Below are 18,071 nucleotides of genomic sequence, written 5' to 3'. Positions count from 1 at the left end.
TATATTGGTTTTATTGAAACGAGTTTGAAAGAAAAAACTTGGATTGTCGAAACCAATCTTCATTGAAATGTGTAAATTAGAAAAAAATTGTTATAAATTGTATGTAATTATTTTATATAAAAGAAAGAGAAATCAAGCGGCAAAGGGATATAATATATTAATACTGTCATAATGAAAGATTCAATTACAAAAATCGATCATTTTAATTTATACAATTTTGTATGAGTTTCTCAGTTAATATCAAAATACAAGTAAGTATTCCTCAACTTACAATATTTCGCACATTCCAAACAAATATTTTTTTGGCTAAATAAATTGTTATTGATTGACTTACATATTATTATGAAAGTGGTCAAAAAGTGAAGGATTTAGCTTGTGATCTAATATTTTGTGAGTGACAAACATAACTTGAGGAATACCTTTACAACAAATATATACATCTTAAAATGTAAATCTTCATAAGAACAGTCAATAAGCATAAGACTATGAGGTAAGTACCTGTTGAAAATTGGTCCCATGTTCACGATTTGTTAATATTTTGAATTCAATGTCACCTGACATGTTGCCATAACAACCAATGTAATAAATTAATACTTCATACACTACTGCCAGGGTCTGAACACACTAATTGGAATTGCGGAAATGGAAAAAAATGCATTGTTTCCCGCAACAAATCTACTTATGTAAACTAAGGCTTTCGTACCTTTACGTACTAATTTTTATTATTTATTTTCTTACGCGTGTATTCTATTTTAATCTTTCGATGCCGGACTTTCATTATCTACGATGTCGCGTCACGGCTGGCCTCGCGCCTTGTTACGCAAATCTATTCGTCTTGCTTTCTCTCATTGTAACATCGTATTATTTAATTTCCGGCAGCGCCTCCCGCCAAAGCTTTCGTTAACATTTTACATTTTTAGCCTGTTGAACTCGGTGGGGACGTTTTCATCGTAGTCCTTGAGGTTTTTGATCGATGGATTCGGGTGGTCTGTCATGGAGGTGTAGAATTTTTTGGTGAGTTTCAAGATATGTTCTCCTAGTGTTACTCCTAGGTCAGTGTGGTTGTACCTCGGACGTATTAAGGGGCCTGCGTGATCATGCGGAGGGATAGGTTTTAAACTGTCTCTAGCATCTTAATGAGGTTAGGGCGTGGGTCCATATGGGGCAGGCGTATGTTATGATAGGTCTAATGATGGCTGTATATAGGAGGAGCTTACCTCTGAGGAATAGCTTGCTTTGTTTACCTATCATTGGGATTAGTCTGGCTTTGGCTATTCTGGCTTGTCTTCATTTGATATTGATGTGGCTGTGGAAGGTGAGTCTGCTGTCTAGGTACTTGACTGTGTCACACCATGGGATTACAATATTGTGCATACAGAGCAGTGGCAGTTCCTCTAATACCATGCAAGTGCAACGCACTGCCTGTATTTTTTAAGACATCGCTCAACTTTTCATTGTTGTTCATATGTGTATCACTCACTTCACAAAGTAGAACATGAAGCATTATTATAAACAATACTCCTTTCTCCTTTTCGACCGTGTCCACGTTCTGAAGAATGACAGTATTGTGTGACGATTATAATTAAAGAACATAATAATAATTTCGATGTTTCTAACTTTTCATTTTTTTTTTAAACATTTACGTTTCTTATTTCTTTTTTTCATATAATTTTGTGAAATATTATTTTCAAGATCGAAAGAGTGGGTGGTGTCAATATATAAATATTATTGCGGGAAACCAGCAGAAATGCAACTTTTTTACGTTTCCACAATTTTGCTCGGAGTGGGCCAGATCCATGCAGTTCACAAATTGCCTTTGTGAATTATAGGCTTACAAGAAACATTCATCAAAAATGACGAATACAGTATTTAGTCGAACTATCTAGTTTAAATTATCACAGTCTGAAGTCTGGAGAGTTGGCAACCAGAGCCTCGCGGTGTTCGTAAGTGAAGAAGCACTGAAACTCGATAAGGATGCTGACCACGGTGCCCCCGTGGCCTGAGTTAATCAGATCGTTGAGCGTAATCTTGGTGGGGTTCTTGGGGCGGACCATATCGAAGATCTCGTCTTTGACATCTTCGAAGCTGACAGCTGCCGTGCCATGTTGGACCATTTGCTCTTGGATAGCCTAAAATTAATATTTAATTACAAAACTTATTATTAAGCAAGTACATTATAACAAAAATTTTAATAGTATAAAAGTTGATTGCCATTATTTTTTTGACGGAATTACGAATATCTTTTTTTTTAATGAGATATTGACATCTTTGGTATCTTAATAAATAGTAAAGCTCTCACTCAAGTGCCAATGGATACGGGTTCAAGTCTCATTTTATAAAAGTTTTTTTCAAGGATTTTTCAAACAAACGTTTCTGGAGCAAGAAAATTAATACATTATGTAATCATACTTTGAGATTAATTTCCAATTAATAATAATGTTTAAAAAATTAAGGTACTGTTAGGTTATCAGGAATACAGCGGAAAACACATATACTTGTACAAATACCCGATATACTTGATTATTTGTTAGTTTGGGTTAGGTTAGGTTTGGTTAGGTTAACCTAACAAATAATCCAGTTTATCAGCTATTTTCTATTTCCAGCTATCAGCTATTTCCGCAATTATTACGAACAGTACCAAAATTAATACTAATGATAGTTCGGGTAAAGCAATGGGTTATTAGGAAGGTCAACTGGTCATTAAAATTATTCTATATAGTATTCTTTATAACACTACATCAGGCCATGAGGCCCAATGATGGTAGGCAGGCTTTGCAAGTGTTCTCCATTTACTTGTCATATTTCCCGATAAAATAATTTTATCAAATACTTTACCTAGTTCCATTGTTCATGAGTAATGACATTTTAATGTGCTTACTGGATGTATTGATAGTGTATTTAGAGTATTTTAATAGACCTACAATGAGGTTTTGTTCCAAACACTTCAAATTTCAAACAGCAGTTATTATTGAACATACATAACTTGAAAACACCACTGCACCCACTAGAAAAAATCACATTTGAAAAAAAATACGATGCCTGACAGGATTTGAACTCATATATCGACTATTCTAGCGGGTATATATCTGAGGTGTTTTCAAGTTACGTATGTTCTATATACGGATAAGGATTCGTTGAGTGGTTTACTAGTTATAATATTAATTGCTTCTTTACTTACATAGAGTATCCTCCAGATAACCTTGCCATTGTACGCAGTGACAAGGATTTGTGTGTATACGAAACCGTATAATTGTATTAGTAAAAGCCAGGCACTTGATTGGTTTACTCATGTACGCCGTATAATTGTATTAGTAAATTCCAAGCACTTGATTGGTTTACTCATGTTTTCATTTAAAAAAATCTATCCAAATGGCAAGATTAGGTGGCGGCCACTCTAGTAAGGGTTTCACATAATTTTATTGTATTAATTTGTTATATAAACGAAAATTAACTATATTTGTTGTCAGTGTGCATTTACCATTAGTGAGTGTGCATAGTGCCTGAAGTGCCAAATGGCAAAACCTCAATAAATATTCAAAAGAAATAGTATAAAACTTGAATAAATTAGAATTGTAATTTTAGTTTGAAACTAACAAAAATTTTAACTCAATATTAGTATAGCTATGTGTACATAGAAAAGGTATAAAAAATATTACCAAGGCATTCTAGAGACCAATACGATTAATAAATTTTATTTAATACACACCTTGAAGAAAAAATTCAACGTGAACCCATCCAGGTAGCCCAGTCCGTGAATATCCAAAACTCTAAACAAATAATGCAAGCTTTGAGGCTCTTGTCGGTACTCCAAAGCGAGGACCAGCTCCAAATAAGTCTTGTAATCCATTTCTCCGTCATATGTGAGAGACTGTTGGAAAACCCTACTCAGAAATACACGTGTCAGCGTGCCGGATCCATACCTAAAAATAAAAACGATAATCACTTATTTATAGTTTTGTTTTTCACCAAATTATCATAAGTAGATAGTAGCGAAGACTCACTATAATCATTTGTTCATATGACGCCGAAGTCTAAAAATATGTAGATTATTCTATTATACAATTTCACAAAATATGTAAAGATCTTTAACTTCCAAAATCTGTCAAAACCATATGAAAATGTGGCATAACGACTTTTAGAAAGCGATAAATTAAAAAGATCTAAACTAAGCTATGCGGACTATATGTTCAAAATTTATTTTACTTATATTTATTGCAATTAAGGTTAATATAGGCATATTGTTTTGATTTGAAAGTACCTACATATACTTCAATGGATAAAAAACTGTAGCAATCATACCACTCAGCATTAAATGAGTGACACACTTTAATATGTATGTTTTTTTGTCAAAACAAAACAATAGAGCGATTATAATAGTCAGCATTTCCTCAATCATAACTAGATTAGTAGGGTATGTTATGATTGTTTAATTGCGACAATATCTCTTGTAATATATGTACTGCATTTGTGTAAATGGGAAGAACAATGCATGAATCCTCACTCAACTCATTGAGTCCATCACGAGACGCACTACTACTGTCACGAGTCCTTCACTCGAATCAAGTCTCTCAGTTCATTAATTTAATCAATCTTTTTATCATATCAATCTCACCAGTACATAATCTCACGCTGTCATCTTTATTAAAATATTATTGTATTCCTGTATCGATCAATAAACACTCCTCAAAACCAACTAACCACTATGACCTTCTCTCTCCTCCACCTACATTATCACCAAAAAACTAACATTAAAACCAATCGTATCGTATAACACACAAAAACACACAAACGTTTCATTGTGGACATATCAGTTTTTGGAAATAGGCTCCTCATTTAAAATTTAGATTAACTTTATTTGATTATGAGAATTTAAATTGAATTGCCACCAATACTGAAAATTGATTCATTCTTCTTTAGTACGTAGAAAAACTTGAAAGTCAATTTATTTGTTATATTTAAGTTAATAAAAAAATACCACATACAGATATTAATTGTTACTGTATTCAAAAAGTAAAATACTAACCCTTGTAACTCATCGAGACTCAGCATTCCATTGTGATTCCGGTCAAGGTTTAAGTACTGGCCGTATACTCGAAGCGTAGAAGGGACTGAAAACCAATTCTTGTCTTGGACTTCCTTTGGTAGGTCTTTTTCATGCAGCTGATACAATAACAGTGTATATTAAAATTGAGATATACTATAATTTGATATACATCAACTAGCAATCCCTGTGTCTGAATCCGTCCCACGATCGAAAAAAACAAAATATTTAAGTGAATGGTATATTAGTTCTCCATCTTCATCGGGATGTAATGACCGAGGATCGTGGCTCAGATGATAAGGGCCGTCGAGAAGCCTTAGCAGTATAGTAAGTAGGTTTATATCGCTAAAATTGGTTGTGTTTTCAACCAGAGCCAATACAACTATCATTATATTATTATACGAGGGTTGTCTGTAAAATAAGGTCTCCAAGGCTCTGGAGTCGCGAGGAACGCTTTAACGCAAGATCCGGCAACACTGGCGTGTAGCTTGGTTTTCCACCTGCAAATCCCCACCACTCCGAGCTGTCTACAACGCTTAGTCTTGGTTTGTTGGCCGTTCGCGGTAGAGCTGCCACTCGCTGCTACAGCCAGGTGTGAGTTACGTTATGTTATTCGTTTTTTGTGTGCTAAGGACACTACGCCTATAGAAATTTATCGACAGTTATGTGAAGCGTATTGACATCAAAAACGTGCGAAAATGGTGTAGGAGTTTAAAAATGGATGTGCAGACGTCCATGATGAACAACGTGCCGGACGTCCATCGGTTTCAGACGAAACGATTGTAAAAGTGGAGAGGGTAATGCTTGAAAATCGACGGGTGACACTTCGGGAGCTGTGCAAATTGATCCCTGATGTCAGTAAGACTACTATTGACAAGATGTTGACAGAACGTTTGCATTATAACAAGGTGTGTGTAAGGTGGGTCCACAAAATGCTCACCGAAGATCACCAACAGCAACGAGTTGAAGTGGCCCGTGAATTCCTTGATTGCTATGTAGAAGAGGGCGAGGAATTCTTGGATTCAATTGTCACTGTGATTATCATCTCTTTCCTGCGTTAAAGTCACACCTGGGTGGGACAAATTTCAGAACCGACGAGGAGTTGTAAGAAGAGGTTGTACGCTACTTGCACGCTGCGGTGGGAGAGTTCTATGACACGGGTATACGAAAAATGCTACACCGCATGCAAAAATGCATCGACTGCAATTATGTAGAAAAATAGTAGAAAGTCCAGGCTTTCCAACAATGTATAATTCATTGCAAATAAACGTATTTTTCTTTGTGAAAAAAAGTTGGAGACCTTATTTTACGGACCACCCTCATAATATTATTTCCTCTCCCAATCTAGTAGAGAGCTAAATTTCCATTCACTTCTTTTATAAAGTTAACTGTCTATACCTAAAATGTCGCCTGTGGCACAATTTTGTTCAGTGTTGATGTACATAGAATAAAATTATGTAAGGTCGCATCATCTCATAAGTGAGCATTTGTACTTATAGATACAGATCAGCTGTTCATTGCTAGATGCAAAGTGCGGAGTTTCTAGGTATGGGGAATGTGCACGGAAGACAGTGACATTGTCTAGATTTTGTTAACCCGCGGCTGTAAAACATCAATAACAAATTATTATATAAGCGGATTTGTTTTCGAAATAGAACCTCCCACTACCATTTTTTTTTTTTTACCGCTTTGCCGCTTTTGTATAATATAATGTTTATGATGGTTGAATCTCTCGAAAAGGTTCATAAAGGTAATCCATTTCTAATCTATTCAAATAAAATTGAAGACATAATAATGCCTTATCAACTTACTGACATCTTATAGAAAAAGATTTTAGATAGATAATTTTGGTATAAAAAGACCTCTAGACCAGTGATTCCCAACGCAGGGCGTACGCCCCACCGGGGGGCAATTTGAATGTTTTGGGGGGCAATGTACAAATCATTAATATTTTGTACTTTTTTCGAAAATATTTCTTTGATATTGCAACCATGACTTTCAGAGAAAATTACTGTTGCCATTCCCATCATAATATTTAGTTGAATGCGGCGGAATTTAGCGCTGTAAATGATTTTTTACTGAAAAAAAGAAATCGTTTTGCCATCACAAACTGTGGAGATTTATGATTGAAATTGACCAAATCAGTAACCTCACATAAAAACTCTTTGCAGCTCACATCAAGCACAAGGATCGCATTAATTTTCTTCCGAGTTGTACATCTAATATAATATACATAGGTACTTACTTACGAAAGTTAAATTAAAAATAGTATTGCCTATCTGCATTTTTTGTTATTTGAAGAAATTCATTTTTTTTTCAGAATTTGTTAGTTAACTATGAAATTTTGGTAGGGCAGGGGGGGGGGGCACGGAGATTTTTGAAGCGTTGAAGTGGGGCATGACGCAAATAAGGTTGGGAAACACTGCTCTAGACTCTCTGTGGCCAACTGGCATTCCAGGGGAATGGAGAGAAAATGGTGGAGAGAAATGTTAGCAATGGCCGGGGCCCACACCGGGATGTAACGCCACTACTAATAATAAGTATTCCCGCATTTATATTATTAATTTTGTTGCACTTACTTCTGCTAGATCATCCAAGAAATTAGATGCTAGTATATCGATAATTCGAACTCGGCCCGTTCTCAAGGGATCGAGGAAAAACAGAAATTTCCTTGCCGCAGTGCACACATAGAAACTGTCAAATGAAGCGTCGAGACCATCCAACGCCGGCAATGTCGGAGCCAGATCTTCAATATACTTGTCTAGATCCTGCAATAAAAATTTATATCAAACATTTCTCACATTATAAAAAAAACATTCTTTAATACAAAACTTCATAAAACTCCCTGTACAGGCATGACTTTTTGATTTATTTACAACTCGCTTGTCCATTTTTCAATTGATATCTATTAAACTTTCATAAATTAAGCAATGCAGCCAAAATAATTGAGACATCAATGACAACTGTTAGTAGAACCTTTTAATTAAATAATAAAAATGTCAACAGATAAAAATATACAATTATGTCCTTTCGAGAGACATTTAAATTAAGCGAGATTTCACCAATCGCACATAATATACAAAACTGTAAATTATTTCAGTTTTAGATTTTACATATAAAGAGCGTAATAACATACCATCAATCTTTCTCACAACCCAAACTCATGACAATGATCGGCGAATATACAACCAGCTAGGCACAAGTACCACTTTAGTATAAAGGTTGAATTAAATCAATAAATAAGACTGAATGGAAATAATATGTTTCTCAATATTTTTTAAGTAGTGATTTACAGAATTACAGAAGTTACTGCAATGTGCGGGTCACATTGAGAAAATGCCTAATGACATGGCTCCAACCAATCCAAGTTGAAGTGGCCTAGGGAGTTGTTGTGACTGTATAGAGAATTGGTGAGAGATAAGAGTTAGAGATCAATCAAGATTGAGAATAAAATTATTATTCCAGCAAGATAATTCTTTTTAATTGATCGAAGATTTACTTACATGTTCTCTGAGATATCCTTGACCAGTTGAATCATAAACGGAGAGGCTTATTCTGGTTTCATTGAACCATATCTTTCTCATGACGTAATTGAATAGAGAGTCGACCAACACGCAGCCTTGCTGTTCACATTCCAGTTTCGCAAACACAGTGGCTGTGAAGAAATTCCTGCAAAAAATGATAAAAGATACTAAAAAAACTCCTGATATATTATTATGATAGGCAAAAAACCCCAATATGGGGCTTGGTCATCTCCATTAAACAAGTCGACTTAGGTTGTCACAAACTCCTGTCACTGCATAAACGTCAAGTGTAATGTGCCCCTTTCTACACATTCCAACCACCTCAGTTTGTGTTTGAATCATTGAAACATGGCCCAGCCAACAGAGTCGCTTTATTTTAGTAGTACACTGAACTCATAATAGTTGAATATCTTAAGTTTATCTATTGATACTCGAAATTCAAGATGTCAGCAACAATATGAATTGATGTAATTAAATTATAACTAAATCATGTGGAGTATTTTACCGGATGCGTCAATTAAATCTAAATAAAATGGCAAAATCTTATACACACCCGCTTGCCCTTCTCCCTACATTACTTAGTAACACGTAATTCACTGCTCTGCCGGCAGTGGCCCATGGCCATACGGTTCCTCCTGCATAATATGCCAAAACTCAACAATATCTTTGAGGATGTTGTTTAACGGATAACTAACTTAAGCTAACATTTTTACGACGACCCGAATTGAACAATCTTACATGGTACATTCAATGTGTTCTTCATTAATATAATTTTTTTACGGGCCTTGTCATATAGTATATATACTTATAATATTATTATATCTGGTAAGATATAAGACTGTGGTAACATTTTCGCTCTCTCGGTATATAATGTCGATGACCGTCAACAAAATTTAAAAAAAAATGTAATAGTGCCGCAGATGACCGCATGACCTTTTATAACTTTCTTTTTAGACCAAATTTTGTGATAATGATGCATCAAAATGTATGAAAATATAAAACTTATTATTATTAACAATTATTAGATGGAATAGCATCTGCGCCGTCGGAAAAAGGTATTTAATATAATTGTCTACATGGGATAAACTGTTTCCGACAAAAAAAATTATAAATGATTATCTTACTTATACTTATCCTCCGCCCGTTCACCGATCTTTTTGAACTCTGAGTAACTCAAGTAGTAATCCTCTCCATCAGAAAGCATCTCCCCTTTACCGAGTAATGACCAAAGATGTTTAAGTTCTACATTATCCAATAACTCTTTGTTTTTCTTCTGCACAAAGAGAGCTCGAGCTTCTTCTCTCAGTTTCTGTCCCAGGACATCCTCAGACGTGGGTAACTTGTGATAGAACTTTGGTATACTTTTATAAGAAGTTTCTGTCGCAACTAGTGCAGGTTTATAAATGGATTCAAAGTGTCGTTCTTCCACGGCATCTCGTTGCTCCGGCGGTACATAATCTGGAGATTCTGAAATATATTTGAAGGAAATAAGAAGAATAATAAAGAGCTAACATGGCAACTATTCAATATTCGCTGATAAAAATAAATTATTTATTATTCTACATAGTAAGTACCTATGTTTAATAGAAAAGACATTAAACCTTTACCTTCAACTTTTTTTATGTATCTCTGCAGTTTTTCTTTTAAATCCATTATGGATTATTGACAGATTCTTACTATATTGTATGAATTAATTCCATTACTATTTTTTAATTTTAACAAATGAACACTAATTTATAGATGGAATGGCAAAAAAAAACATAAAATAGGTAGGTACAATAGTCTTATTTTCGGTTTCTAGGTAAGCATAACCTCTGATAACCTCTAATCTTCCAATCGAAAGAATTTATGAAATGTCAGACGACACCATAAAGTAAAAACAATAATACATTGAGTTGGACTTTATTTATTTTATTATTATTTCTCAAATTCTAATTGTACCTATTGTTGTATTCATCTCTTTAGTAATAGATATTGTTTGAAAATTTCATTTTAATATTAGGAAGTGGGAGGTATGGTTTTTTATTGTAATTTTTTACTTAGAGACTTTTTTTCATATACATCTGGAATTTTAGCAGTCGAACCTTATTATTGTCTTTGGTTGATTTCTTATTATTTTTGTTTACAAAAAGTCTGCCTACGTCAAATACGTCTGTCAAAATCATAAGTAAAGTACGTATTATACGTAGGTAAATTATTAAATAATTGATTGACACACATTCATAGGTACCTACTTATTATAGAAATTAACTTATATACGCTTTCACAATTGACACGGTTTAGTTAACTATTCACTACGACTCTTATTATTGTTTCATTTCTTATGATAGTGTAGGTTATGAAGACAATATAATAAATAATAACCAATAGGTTTATTTTTAATATCTCGTCTTATTAACTCAACTGAATACTATCTAACAAGTAAGTCTTTATTGAAAATACCTACCTAATTTTGAAATACCTCTGAAACAAACCATTGGAAAAATCTTAAAGAGGAGTTTTAAGCTACGGATCCATTTATGAATCTTGCGAATTAATCCTAACAAGTACGTCAACCGACGTTTTCAAATTCCGCCAATGGAAGGACTACTAGCTTTTCAAATTTTTTCCAATACCCTCGTATGTTTCTGAGATTTTAAAAATGATGTATTTTCATTAATAAGAATCTAATATTCCTAAATCTTAAATTCGAGTTAGGTATTGTTTTCGGAAATACTAAATGATAACGATTTTGTACTATAGTGAACTTGGCTATAAAATAAATAGGGAACAAGGGCTTGCTTATCACTCAATTCCGGCATTATGTGAGGATTAATAAGTATCTATTTAAGTATAGCTGTATAATTTTTTTGTGTAATATTTCCATGACATTTTTTTCCTGTGTTATAAAATCCTTATAAAATTCACAATGTTATTTTGATGGTCACATGTCACCATTTAGTAATTTTTTTTTAAACTTAGAAGAATGTATACAAAAACTAGCTCAGTATATCAGCATTAAATAATCAAATCCATGAAAATCGAGTATCTATTTACGCTATTTTTTATAAGATGTGTTTATGTTTACGAATGTGTACCTCTTGATAATTATAATAATGTGTTAAAAACATATACTTAATAATATGTACTTATTTGAAAATGCGTCTATAATAATATTGTCACTATACTTACAGGCCAATTGGCATAACTCTCAAATATCAAATTGTTCAGGAAGTGAAAAAAAACTGTGGGCATTGGATTTACTTATTATATTGTTATAAATTGAGAATTTTCTTTTATTGACACATCAGTGACTTGTGTTCAGTGGGTTACAGCATTTGGCTAGAATATTTTTTGTTAAGTTACAAATGGCTTAAAAAATAGTTTTGAATTATTTTGATATGAAATATTTTTTGTGGATTTATGATACTTGGCCAGTTTGTTTAAAAGCGCGTTGACACGGTCCAAGTACGATCCAAGTACACTTGGACCTGCCACTTTTAGTGCCATCCAAGCGACAGCTTCATACTAATTATTCCTATCTTAGCTACTCGAACTGCATCCTACTCATCCAAGTTAGCTTGGATAGGAATAATTAGTATGAAGATGTCTCATACGAGTGCACTTGGATGGCACTCGGTCCAAGTGTACTTGGATCGTACTTGGACCGTGTCAACGCGGCTTAAGAGTATGCAATAAGTCCATTGCCATCAAAATGTCACTGCGGTAAAAAGTGAGGGTTACGACAATTGGCTTATACAGTGACGATAATATTACAAAATACAATTTGCTTTATTATTATACATGTTTGAGTAATTACATAATATGAAATATTCACTAATCCTCTAATATTTTTCACATTTTTTCTCTTTAGAGCTATTGCAAGTATTTTTATTTTAATATTTTATGTAATTTACAATTCATTTACTTATTTTATGATACTTACCAAATTTTACCATTTAAAATACATCATTTGGAACAGCTCAGTACATAATATATAAAAAAAATCCACAAACGGAACGTGAGTTCAAATCCATCGCAATTCGGGTGAAGAATTATAGAATATATCGTTATACTTCGTAATCATGCCGAAATTTCCCAAGAACTATAATTTTAGCTTTAAGTAATGTGTTATTTCAAATTCTGTTAATATTGACAACCATATTTTTAAATCTTGTGTATTTTCCATTGAATAAAAAATATATTAATTAGGTAATAAATGAAAATAATATGTACCTTCCATTTATCATGACATGATTACAATCTGAAAATATTTGTTATCGGGAAAACAAATAACAAACAGTTACATCATTGTGATAAGATTTTAAAACAGTACTAAGATAATTATGAGATTATAAATAAACATGTACCTATGTAGGTAAATTTATGAACAATTTACTTACTTCATTATCCAGTTTTATGTCCTTTTATAAACTGTAATAATTGCAACTTTCGGTATGTACGTTTTGTGATTAATTGCTTTGGTTAATGTGAATACTTTCTAGCTACATAATTATATTATAACTGTTTGGTTAGTACTCTCGGCTCCCATTACATATGCATACTCATGCATATGTGAGTTTTAATTCCATGGATATGTCAAATTCATAAGTATGTCATTTTTTACTTAATATGTGTTGTATTTGGTGACAGAGCATTTACGAGTTGAGTGAATGGCTCAAAAGCATTTAAAAAATAAACTATTCTAAACTCATACAAATTTCATTCTCAGTATAATGAGTGTGTCTCAAAAATGAATACTACCTACATTGTAATAAGGGTCTATTTAAAAACTGCATTATTTTGTGTACTTCTTTATTGTTCTATTCTGCTGATGAATTTACAGCTACACCGCCAGATGTTTATTGTAAAAATATGGTTGTTTCTTTGTCACAAAATAATTCTTGCTGACACACTTTTACTACACTGCAGATGACATTCTAAACAATTTAATTAGTAAAAAAATCATTTCCCTCTATGCCCTACCATTTTAGCTTAGTGACCTTTAATAGTACTGCTAAAATTATGGCCTAAAAATACCATAATTTGAGCAGTACCGTTCATCGTGACCCCGGCGAGTGCGGATTCGTTATATCACGATCTTTTTTTAAAACTGTAAATTGTGGAAAGGGGAAATTATCCACCAAATTAAATTTTTATTGTGGATGAGACGGGAATCTATTGAAAACTAATGCGAACACGTACGTTTATTTCCATAGAGGAGAAGACTGCTTCTGGATTTAAAGCATCCAAGGTCTTCTTCTCTCAACTCATCGAAGAAACTGATAGAGGTGATAGAGATGCCATGCGGGTTTGGTGGAAACAATTTAATATTATGAAATCTATCAGAAACATCGCCGAAGAGTGAAATGAAGTCACTAAGTCTAAAGGTTGTTCAGTGAAATTGTTGAAGTTCACTGTGATTATAAAAATGATATTCAAAATATCATCAAAGAGGTTATAGCCATATCCGGAGGCATCGAAGGTGTTGATGTAGATGATATTCAGACTTTGTTAAAATCACACGGCGAACCCTTAACTAATAAAGAGCTGCAGGAAATGGACTGCCATACGTCCCTAGAAAATGACGTCTCCAAACCTGATCCCGTGCGAAAGTTAAGTGTTAAAACCATTGAAAAGGCCTTTTCTCTTCACAATGAATGCATGGAGTTGTTAGAAGAGAACGACGAAGATTACGAGCAAGTGAGAGTGTTGTAAAACGTGGCTGTAATGCATTAGTTGACAGTATGTAATCGCAAATTTTGCACAATAAACATAGAGAGGCCAATGAAGGGAATCCCCCATTGATTGCGAAATTTCGCTTATCGTGACCATGTCCAGAACGTATCCCCCGCGATGAACGGGGGATTACCTGTACTAATTATAGATGTCACTAGTTTCTCACATTGTAATTTTAATATTTACAAATAGAAGAATAAATCTATTGTTACAGCAGTATAGCATGTTTAATATCGAGTATCGAATCTTCACAAATATTCTGTATTAAGTTGGAAATCTATCCTTTGTTTTCCAGTTAAAAATGGCAGAAACCACTAACAATAAATTCCAATTTGCAATAGACCGAGGAGGCACTTTCACAGATGTTTTTGCTCGGTGTCCAGGAGGTAAAGTTCGCACCTTAAAGCTTCTATCTGAAGATCCTGCCAACTATGAGGATGCTCCGAGAGAGGGTATACGACGTATACTGCAAGAAGTAAGTTATATTCATTTATATATTTTGTTGCACCTAGTGATTTATTTGTTTGTGATATTTCTCAGTGAACTGTATTTGAATGAGGTTTAGTTCGAGAGATTCCAGGCACTAACCGTTTGATGATGGTACTCCTGGAGCACTCCTAGACTCTGGTCATTCACTCGCACACTTGTCTTGTTTATTGTGGAGTTGTGTTAGGTTTATCGTTTAGTTTAGTTTAGCGGCAGGTCACCTTGAATCGAAATTGCAAAAAGGGGAAATTTTCAAGATACTCAGTTGTTAAAGTAGTTATCAATTTACGGTCATTAACGGTAAAGATCATTAATATATATTATATAACATATATAACTATAATCTCACTATGTATATTTATTTGTATTTCATTTTCTGTTTATAAATCAAGGATAGTAAATAATATTGATTAAAATATATAGGAATATGTATTTCTGTACAGGAAACTGGAAAGGCTTTGGATGCAGCCGGAAAGGTTGACTCGTCATTGATTGACTGGATTCGTATGGGAACGACCGTAGCTACAAATGCTCTTCTCGAAAGAAAAGGAGAAAAAATGGCTCTAATTATCAATAAAGGATTCAAAGATTTGCTCTACATTGGAAATCAAGCTAGGCCTAACATTTTTCAATTGGTACTTTGATAAATCATGTTTTTCATAGATAGTGTACGAGGCGAGTTCCATAAGTTCGCGGAATGGGACAGAAAGAAAAGAATATTTATATGTTTTATATTTGTATTTTTCAATATAATCTCCTCGGACATGAATTAAATACACTTCTTAGGTCTATCGATTATTTTTTCTAAACCTTCATAAAAATCATTTTTTGATTTGCCTTCAAAATGCTCGTTCACGGTTACCTGTTTTATGTTTTCCATGTAACCCTTTACACTCGGCCTTCCACAACGATCATCATCTTCTAATGACTCTCTACATTGTTTAAATAAACGGGACCATTTGTAAATCATGGTTTTACCACAACAAAGAGTACCATAAACCAATTCCATTTAGTTTTGGATAGTTTTCACACTTTTTCCCTATTTTGTGAGGAATTTAATTTGAGCATGGAGCTGAATATTTGAGAATTTTAAAATTATCATAGACTTTCATTTGTTCTTTTGAATATTGAAAGCGATTTAATGGAACAATCAACTTGAAATTGCACAAGTATCCCTAAAAAGGATTACCTAACAATAAAAAAATAATTTTAACCCCAATATTTTCTACTTTCACCACCATTCCGCGAACTTATGAAACTCCCCCCCGTATATTAATTTTTGTTCTCCAAAAAAACCCACCAATTGATATTTGGATCATAATTAGTTTGACATGATATTATAAGAAATGAATCATTTACTGTATCTCTATTTAGAATAAAATAAAGAAATCTCTCCGCCAAGCCCAAAGCTTCAAAAGTATGTGAAATTCTATAAATTATTAATTGAGACTCAGAATAATAGTTTTAGGTTATTTTTTCCTGAGAGAAAACAATAATTATAATTCCAAGTTACGTTATTTAACAATATTTTTGATTTCACGATTCTAGAGTTAATATATTATGTTACTATTAAATTCTTAAAAGTTCCAACTTTACTATAAAGTTAATTGTAAAATAAAAAAGTTGGGCTGTAATTATTTATCCGATAATAATCCCGAATCCTATAACTCTGTTGATAATCAAATAAAATATGAGATTATGTTATAGTTTATAATTTGCAGGCAATTCAGAAGCCGGATGTACTTTATTCTGAAGTAATAGAAGTGGACTGTCGTGTGGCACCGGCTCTTGAAGGTCGGTGCGATTTAAATGGTGGGGCTGATCGAGAAATCGGCGGACTTGGATGGAGAACCGTCACTGGTAATTAATATTTTCTTAACACATTAAACTCTTCCAATATATAAAAATATAAGTATTGGCCAGTTTTTGATATTGATAATGCCTTAGTAAGTTAAATTTACTAGGTGTGCTGTGGAACCGACACTTATCTTCTTATTATTATTGTTAGATAATAATAAACCAAATTTTTTCTATCGCTTTTAGTCAATTGAACCCATGAAAATTTTATACAATTAACATGGAGCACCCATTCAATTAGCGACATCTATAATATTATATTAGAGATGTATAGAACTATGTTTCAAGATAAACAGTAAATTATCATTTAATAACGAGTCCTCGCCAATGAAATGTTTGAAATCATCTACTTTCAAGAGATATTGCTAGAATAAAAAAATTCTAAGTATTTATGTGTGCATTGGTGGCATGCGGTCCAGATATGCTGTAGATGCTCCGTATCCTCAGAACTACTCCATACGTATTATGCAGGTTTATTGCATTTATTGTGCAATCGTATAGCAAATTTAACATATATTTATTATCGATACTGTACTATTAATCTTAAGTAATTATCTTAAAAATATGTCGGAAGCAGGCTGTAATACCATATACAATACTTCTTCATCGGTCGTCCGCACAGATTTAACTATTTATAATTAAGTTGTTAATATATAATAAATAGTAGGTATATGCGTTCAGTGAAACCCCGATTCTACGGTATTCAAGGGACCCTAAAAAATGATAAATGTGGGTTTCTCCTGGATTTTTTTCGACGTCTCAGCTAGAGTTCTAGTTTTATTCATGGGGGGTATTTTAGTTGCGACTTTCGAATTCGTGATACGAGATGCGAGGCAAGCCCGAATGCCAACTGACCTGTGCAAAAAAAGCAACGCGACTGAAAGGTCTGTATGTATCATATACAATTCTACGAAAGCGAAATGAAAAATATTCAACCGTAATATAAAACCGGTCAATCGGGATAATATTTGTGATGGGACCATAATATTTAGACGATAGATCGAGGAAAATGATAAATCGGGGAACAGTTAATGCGGGATTATTTAACATTGTTCTTATGGGTGTTTGACGGGACTTTTAAAAATGAACGATCCGTGAGGGAAAACGATTACGCGAGAACGGTAGATCGGGGTTCCACTGTAGATATTTTCCACAGAATCTCTCGACTGGCAACACTGACGTGATGTTGAAAAGAAGTCCATCAGTGATGGAGTTATGTACGCCAGTGCTTTCATCATGAAAAACAGCCATTTTGAAATCGGTTTGAGACAGGCAATGCGCAGGTTTACGGATGTGGTGCGATGCATTCATCTAGCAAATTAAAAAATGACTGAATGTAGACAGGGCTATACACTTATGTACACCGGCGGGAAAACAATTTATGCGAGAACGGTAAATCCGGGTTCCACTGTACAAGCAAAAGTCTGAGCACCTGAATCTTGCAT

The 18,071-nt window shown here is 33.6% G+C and overlaps 2 protein-coding genes across 7 annotated transcripts in view; one reads left to right on the top strand and one right to left on the bottom strand.

Moving 5' to 3' along the window:
- Nucleotides 1-742: 742 nt before the first annotated feature.
- Nucleotides 743-10,408, bottom strand: LOC147077914 (serine/threonine-protein phosphatase 2A regulatory subunit B'' subunit gamma-like). 2 transcript variants are annotated; one of them, XR_015072252.1, is made up of 8 exons: nt 10,173-10,408; nt 9,690-10,032; nt 8,545-8,710; nt 7,621-7,809; nt 5,024-5,160; nt 3,707-3,920; nt 3,179-3,394; nt 1,663-2,129 (listed from the first exon to the last, which is right to left on the bottom strand). XR_015072252.1 is itself a non-coding variant. In XM_085960940.1 (7 exons), exons 1-7 carry the CDS (start codon nt 10,216-10,218, stop codon nt 1,896-1,898), a joined length of 1,329 nt encoding a protein of 442 aa, XP_085817066.1. In that variant the 5' UTR covers nt 10,219-10,408; the 3' UTR covers nt 743-1,895. The 2 variants fall into 2 exon arrangements, 1 of the variants encoding a protein (XP_085817066.1); XM_085960940.1 differs by lacking the exon at nt 3,179-3,394 and having other exon boundaries at nt 743-2,129.
- Nucleotides 10,409-10,685: 277 nt separating this feature from the next.
- LOC147077913 (5-oxoprolinase) overlaps nt 10,686-18,071 on the top strand; it is a 37,562-nt gene continuing 30,176 nt past the window's right edge. The window contains exons 1-4 of one of the 5 annotated variants that reach the window (XM_085960949.1): nt 10,686-10,791; nt 14,579-14,758; nt 15,213-15,404; nt 16,491-16,629. In XM_085960949.1, the coding sequence (XP_085817075.1) occupies nt 14,585-14,758; nt 15,213-15,404; nt 16,491-16,629 (505 nt within the window). In that variant the 5' untranslated portion in view covers nt 10,686-10,791; nt 14,579-14,584. Of the gene's footprint in view, nt 10,792-10,853; nt 10,987-12,902; nt 13,000-14,578; nt 14,759-15,212; nt 15,405-16,490; nt 16,630-18,071 lie in introns of those variants that run through there. The other 4 variants (XM_085960950.1, XM_085960954.1, XM_085960953.1 and 1 more) reach the window with 4 other exon arrangements.

This window comes from Rhyacophila brunnea, unplaced genomic scaffold, assembly GCF_057557595.1.
Source record: "Rhyacophila brunnea isolate RB1 unplaced genomic scaffold, BYU_Rbru_1.0 scaffold_12, whole genome shotgun sequence".
Classification (NCBI taxonomy): Eukaryota; Metazoa; Arthropoda; class Insecta; order Trichoptera; family Rhyacophilidae; genus Rhyacophila; species Rhyacophila brunnea.
Note: the sequence above shows the minus strand (reverse complement) of the source record. Positions and strands in the feature narration are given on the sequence as shown.